Consider the following 6,245-nt stretch of genomic DNA (forward strand, 5'->3'; position numbering starts at 1 on the left):
TAAGAAGTTTCAAACTTTCTATTACATATCCGTTGCAACTAGTATTTGGGTGTTTTTGCTTGAGCTGTACGAGATGAAAGTCTTGTCCTTGTCAGTGCATTAAATTTAGAACGTCAAAATTTTCAATATTGTTTGTTGTTCTCACATTTCTCATATCAGTTTTATATTACTTGATTATGTTTGTACATTAATGAGTATCATTATGCCAATCTTGAGTGCATGCACTCAGATCAAACTAGGAAAAAAACATAAATTTTATACAGCAAAAATTGAAATGGGCTGGAGAGCTCAAGCTAACCATCTTAAATCCGCCATTGTGGATATCGGTATATGTGACAACAACTTGAGGGAATTAACCCAAAGTTGTGAGTACGTTTAGGGTTAAATTCATCAATGTTTATCCAACTTTATACTTAGTATCAACATGATCATTTAATTTGATTTTGTTTCGTTATGGCTACATAATTTTATACTTAGTATCTTTATGGCCACCCAATTTGATTTTATTTTATTATGGCCACCTAATTTCATATAACGTTTCACAATAATCACCCAAATTCATTTAATCATTTTCACTAATTTTAAAATATGTAAATAGTAACTTTGCTTATATATATACACACACACACACACACACACCATTTTTAAATTTAGTGAAAATAATGAGAAGAAGTTTAGTGGTCATGGTGAAATAAAATCAAATTAGGTGATCATGGTGACAGTAAATATAAAGTTGGGTGGCCATAATGACACTAATTATAATTTTGGTGGCCATTAGTGAATTTAACCCGTACTTTTATTTTGAAGATGAAAAACTTTCTTTAATGTTTTAGTCATTGTACTTGGCTCTCTCATAAGAGGTTTATATATACTACTTAATTATATTTGTACTTAAATGTGAAGTTAACACTTTCGTTTCAAGTACGATTCTGATTGATGACTTACTCAAACATAAAAATATATTTACCATTAGTAAGGTAAAAAGTCGAGTAATCTCAAATGATTTGAAAGTCGTTTAACATTAGAGATTTTGAACAAACCTTACCAAAGTCATTCCTTCACTATCAGTACGGCTCTGCAAGTTTGATTGAATATAGAAAGGACCATGCTATTTGTACTTGGGCATTTACACGCCTGGTTACCCGGCCCCACCTCGTCCCTCACATGGGGGTCGGGTCCCACGCATGGGCCCTGACGTAGGACCTCGCCCCATGTGAGGGGGGCGATGAGGCCGTGTAACCAGACGTGTAAACGTTCGGGTACAAACGGCATTACTCATATAGAAAACCTTCTGAAAAGATTAAAAAAGTGCCTAAAACGAAATAGTGATTTATTTTCAAACAGACTTTATTATAGCTAGGTACTCTTGAGTGAAAATTGATTTAAAGTTGTGTTGCCATTTGTGGATTAAGGTCGGAGGGGAGGAAATGGGTTGGTGAATGCAGAAGATATTTGTTATTATTCATTTTCAACTACATGCAGCGAACAAGAACAAAGTCTTATGTTATAAATATAGTTCTGGTCTACTTGAGAGTTTTTCGTGACACCAATAAATCACAATCTTTTGTTGTACTAAATAATAAGTTAAACTTCTTTTAAATCACTTCTTTCGTCGATAATTTTTAAGTTACTTTTTTAATTATGAAACTTGCTTTTTTTAAAAGGTAAGAACTTATTACTTTTTAGAAGAATAATTTTTAAGCACGTTCAAATATGCTTATGTGATATATTTTTTTGCTAAGATTTATATTTAGCGTTACTAATTAGAATTTATTAACTCAAGAATTCTCTTGTCAAAGTATGGAAAAACTGCAATGTCGTCGAAAAGATTGGATTATAGTAATATTTATATTATTTTTGCCTATGATTATTCTATCTAGTTTTTCTATTTTATCTAATTCATTTTAGGTGGTGTGTTTTTATTAATGACAGAAATAAAATATTATACAATAAAATAAACATAAAGCTACCCTCATAGACGAAGAGTGCAAAGAATAGTTTACTAACTACACCTCATGCGCCCTATCAAGTTACTAAACCTTAATTATGCTTTATTTATGTTGATTTGAAACATTTTCAAGAAATGCTATTTCTACTTTGTTCAAGTCGCTTGAGAATTGAGACATGAGCGGATCCAGGATTTTTGTTAGGACGAACTGAAATGTAAAAAAATAAAAAATGAATTGAGACATGAGCGGATCCAGGATTTTTGTTAGGACGAACTGAAATGTAAAAAAATAAAAAATCAATGTAGTAAAATATATGTATAACATAAGCCAACAATACAACAACAATTCAATAACTTTATTTTAAATATAAGTATTATCAACAGTAATTAGAAAAATAAATGGAAAAAATAGGGATGTGGTGGCAAATGAAGTACTTATTAATTATGTAGTAATATGAAATTTATTATGCAATTCGAGCAATTGACAACTTTATGCAGGAAGCATGAATCTAAATATTAGCAAAAAAATGAAGGCTTTAAAATGTCAAACGAGGAATAAAATGTAAATGATTAAGAAAGTAGCAACATTATAAAATTTTAAATGATAAAGAGTTAAAAATTTTAAAAGTTCCTGATTTCGATTTTTTATTATTATTATTATTATTATTATTATTATTATTATTATTATTATTATTATTATATCCAATAATTTGAAAAACTAAAAAAGACAACCGTTTTTCTAAATCAATCAACTCCAAAGAAAAACAAGAATTCTACTTTTCTTACATCTCCAACCTATTAATGATCATAATCACATTTTGTATCTATGTCAATATTATTCATCCTTGATAAATCGATTGTCAAAATATTATTCCAGATAATTTATAACTTTTTTCAGTATTATTTTCCTATTAATTTGATTGTGTAATCATACAAATACAATGATTTTCTTTGTATTTTTCAACCCAACAAATTAATATTTAAACACAATAATTAACCCATTCACCACTATACAATCAATACTTAAAAAGGGCCAAAATCATTAAATAAACAAAAACGTACAAAAGAAAACTTGATTAAAAATGGATATGGACTGGGATTGGACCGGGATGTAGCCCTATCCGATTTCCCTACATTCGCCACTGCTTGAAATCTTCGAAAATAAGTCCCCTAATATAAAGTCAATATCAAGAAAAGTGACTGGTATATTGAAATCTCATAAGAATTCGTTGTGTACATCACAGTGATGTCCATGGTACACCATCAACTTCCACCATTACAGTTTCCACCACCAATGTCACTTCCACCGCCGTTGGCACGCTACCACCCCCATGGACAAACATTTATCACCATCCCAACCTTCATTCTTGCAAGCAGTGGAGTAGCCAGAGTTTTAAGTTTGGGGCCAGGCCAAAAAATAGGTTGATAGAATTATGTAAAAAGGATAAACTATGCAAATGGTACTAAATGTTGGGATTAAAAAGTTCATGTTAATTGTTGAGGATGTATTTGCTATAGATATTGAAGTTGAAAAGATAAGTATTAATTTGAAATTCAAAACCTAAATCCTTAGTACAACCACGAAACAGATTAATTAAGGCATAAATGTCTAGGACATTCCTACCCTAAAATTGGAAAAGCTTGTTGACCATCGTCTTCTGAAGAAATTTCAGAAAATTAGATGCCTGGATTATGACAACTGAATTTATTTTATTGTGAGATTGAGTTTATGAGGGATCGGTCTAAAAAAAAACAACGTTTAATTTAACATATCTTAGAACTGAATTGAAGTTTTGAAAGTAAACCCACATGTAAAGTACATAGTCTCGCTTTCAGTCATTAATATTAAAATTACAACAATGCCATGTGTACAGAGAATTTTTACATAAATGACAGAATGCCACTTGACAATATTTTACTGGGTGTTGGGTAGGAAAAAAAATAGCTATACAGGTACTGTCAGCGCAGCACCTATAAAGCTGTCCAAACGGAAATTCTATACAAGCAGATTAATCCTTAAAATTATCATTCCATCGTAGAGATCCAACTCTTTGTTAATGACTTATTTGGTAAAGTAGATTGACTTTAAGAAGGAAAACCAAAACTAAAACCTTGTTTATTGTACCTTCCGAGCCGTGTACTGTGTACCAAACGTGCCAAGAGTTTCACGAAGAATGCTTTCAAGTCTAAACTGAATTGGCCTTGTTAGACCTCTTTTTCCTACTCTTTCTAGTATTGAGTTTTTTGCTGCTGCCTCTGTTGCTGTCATTTCCAGCGCCACACACAATCGTAAACTCAATCCCATAAGCATTTCCAAAGCAAGAAAACAAGCCTCCATCTGAATTCCTCCTGGAGTGCCCTCCACAAAAAGCTGATCGAGGCTTATATTCATACCTTTTTGATCCCTCATTCAGCCACCTTTCTCTACTTGAAGTAAACTTAAACCCTTTTGCAGCAGCTTCTTCAAATGTCAATTCTTCCAAGATCGAGCTTTCTGTATCTTGAATTTCTGCAGTTTTATACGGTTTCTTTATGGGCTTTGATGGTGGAGCCGCCTGTTGTGGTGGTTCGGATTTCTTGGCTAATTCCGCAGCTACAACTGATGCTGAAGGGCCAATATCTGAACATAATTCTGAACCATTTACCATTGAACTATTGCATGCTGATTCACCGACAAGTGATCCATTACATATAGAGCCTGGTTTTATTGGAAATTCCCCATTATTAGACTCGGAATCTTCACCCAAAGAACGCCAAAATTGAATTTTCGCGTTCAAATCACTGTCTTCTTCCTCTTCATCGCCATTCTTCTGTTGCAGATCATTCGGATTGTTCATTTCTTTCTGTATTCCATCTGGAGAATCCTCAGCGCGGGAATTTACTTGGCTTAATGGCATACTTTTCATGCTGCTGTCGAGAAGAGAAACGCCCACGTTGAGTATGCCTTGTGGGTTACCTGTGAAAAGAATCCAGTTTAAAATCGTGCCGCCTGCAATTGAGGGAACGCGTGAATATAAAAATATAAAAGAATAAATAAATACCTGATGGACGACGAACCTGAAGAGCAACAAACCGCGTGTTCTTGGAACTGGTTGATGCGGACGGGGTAATGAGGTCACCAACAGGAACGCGTACTGTGCCGACAAGAACATCACAAAACCAAGAAACATTGTATATCTCGACATTCACAGCTGCATTGTCCGAAAGCAGGAATTCATTTTCAACACGAAAAGCAAATTTATCATTCCATGTAGGGTTTGTCTGTCCCTTTTGGTCGGTCCTCGTGGTAAGTTTCCTGCCAGGATGAACCCATGTAACGGCGTAGGTGCGCATGGATTTGGAGATAGGAGCCAGGTCTTGGGCAGATATGAGGCTAATCTCGAGGAGGTGGAAAGGGGGAACTTGATAAGAAACTGTGGAGGTAGTCACGGCGGAGGGGGCTGTCGGGGTCTGAATAATTGATTCCATTTGCTCTCCCTTCATCGTCCGTGACATGGACAACGAATCAAGTATCGCCATCAATCAATGGAGGAAGAAGAGGGAGGGATAGTGTGTAGTGTGTGTTCTGTTTTGTTTTGTTTTGTCTTGTCTTGTCAAGGAAGAATGGTTGGGAGTTTTTAGGGGGTTGTTATTTTTGAGGTTTCTTGACCATTGTTTTTATTAAGTGACCTACCCAATTTAACCCTATTTCGTTAAGCTAAAAAATCGAGTCAAAATCAGCAATAAATATTAAACACAAATTCCATAGGACCAACAACTCTTAGGTGATTGATAGCTAAGTACTGCTATGAGGAAATGGTGAAAAGAACTCCCATCGAGGAGTGAAATAGAATATGAAACTATAAAAGCAGTTTTGGACGAAGGTTTCTCGATCAACAATCTTACTTTTTGAAGAAAGATGATAATATAAATTAGCGTCCATTTGATCCCTATTATTTGAAATTTTAATTGTCGTAATAGTATTTTTTGAAGAATGCATGATTAAAAAGGAAGAAAATTTTTTGGAGTTACGTATAATATTATTTTATTGGAGAACGTGTAATTGATAAGAGGAGAAAAAATAAATTATAATTTTAATGGGCAAACAATAGCTTAATTAGAAATGACTTAGCGTTATTTTTAAAATATCTTTATCCCTATATAGAAAGAGCAAATATTGATATGGAATTGGATAGGATTGTTACACTCTTATTAGTTATTACATCCGAAGTCCACGAATATCTCACAGGGATTAATCATATTTTAAGAATATGTTTGACATAATTTTTGAATAGTCAAAAGTAGCTTTTGAATTTTA

General features: G+C 33.5%; 1 protein-coding gene across 1 annotated transcript; it reads right to left on the minus strand.

The window, feature by feature from the left end:
* Positions 1–3,760: 3,760 nt before the first annotated feature.
* Positions 3,761–5,870, minus strand: LOC111375970. Its single transcript, XM_022998928.1, has 2 exons — positions 4,990–5,870; positions 3,761–4,904 (listed from the first exon to the last, which is right to left on the minus strand). The coding sequence occupies exons 1-2, from the start codon at positions 5,465–5,467 to the stop codon at positions 4,135–4,137; spliced, it is 1,248 nt and encodes a 415-aa protein (XP_022854696.1). The 5' UTR covers positions 5,468–5,870; the 3' UTR covers positions 3,761–4,134.
* Between the last annotated feature and the right edge of the window lie 375 nt (positions 5,871–6,245).

Source organism: Olea europaea, chromosome 1 (genome assembly GCF_002742605.1).
Source record: "Olea europaea var. sylvestris chromosome 1, O_europaea_v1, whole genome shotgun sequence".
NCBI classification, from domain to species: Eukaryota; Viridiplantae; Streptophyta; class Magnoliopsida; order Lamiales; family Oleaceae; genus Olea; species Olea europaea.

Bases quoted from the DNA above. Each gene is read 5' to 3' on its own strand.
- LOC111375970 (XM_022998928.1), bottom strand. From the start codon at position 5,467: ATGGCGATACTTGATTCGTTGTCCATGTCACGGACGATGAAGGGAGAG. The intron at 4,905-4,989 runs GTATTTATTTAT...TTCTTTTCACAG, and splicing joins TCAGGTTCGTCGTCCATCAG to GTAACCCACAAGGCATACTC.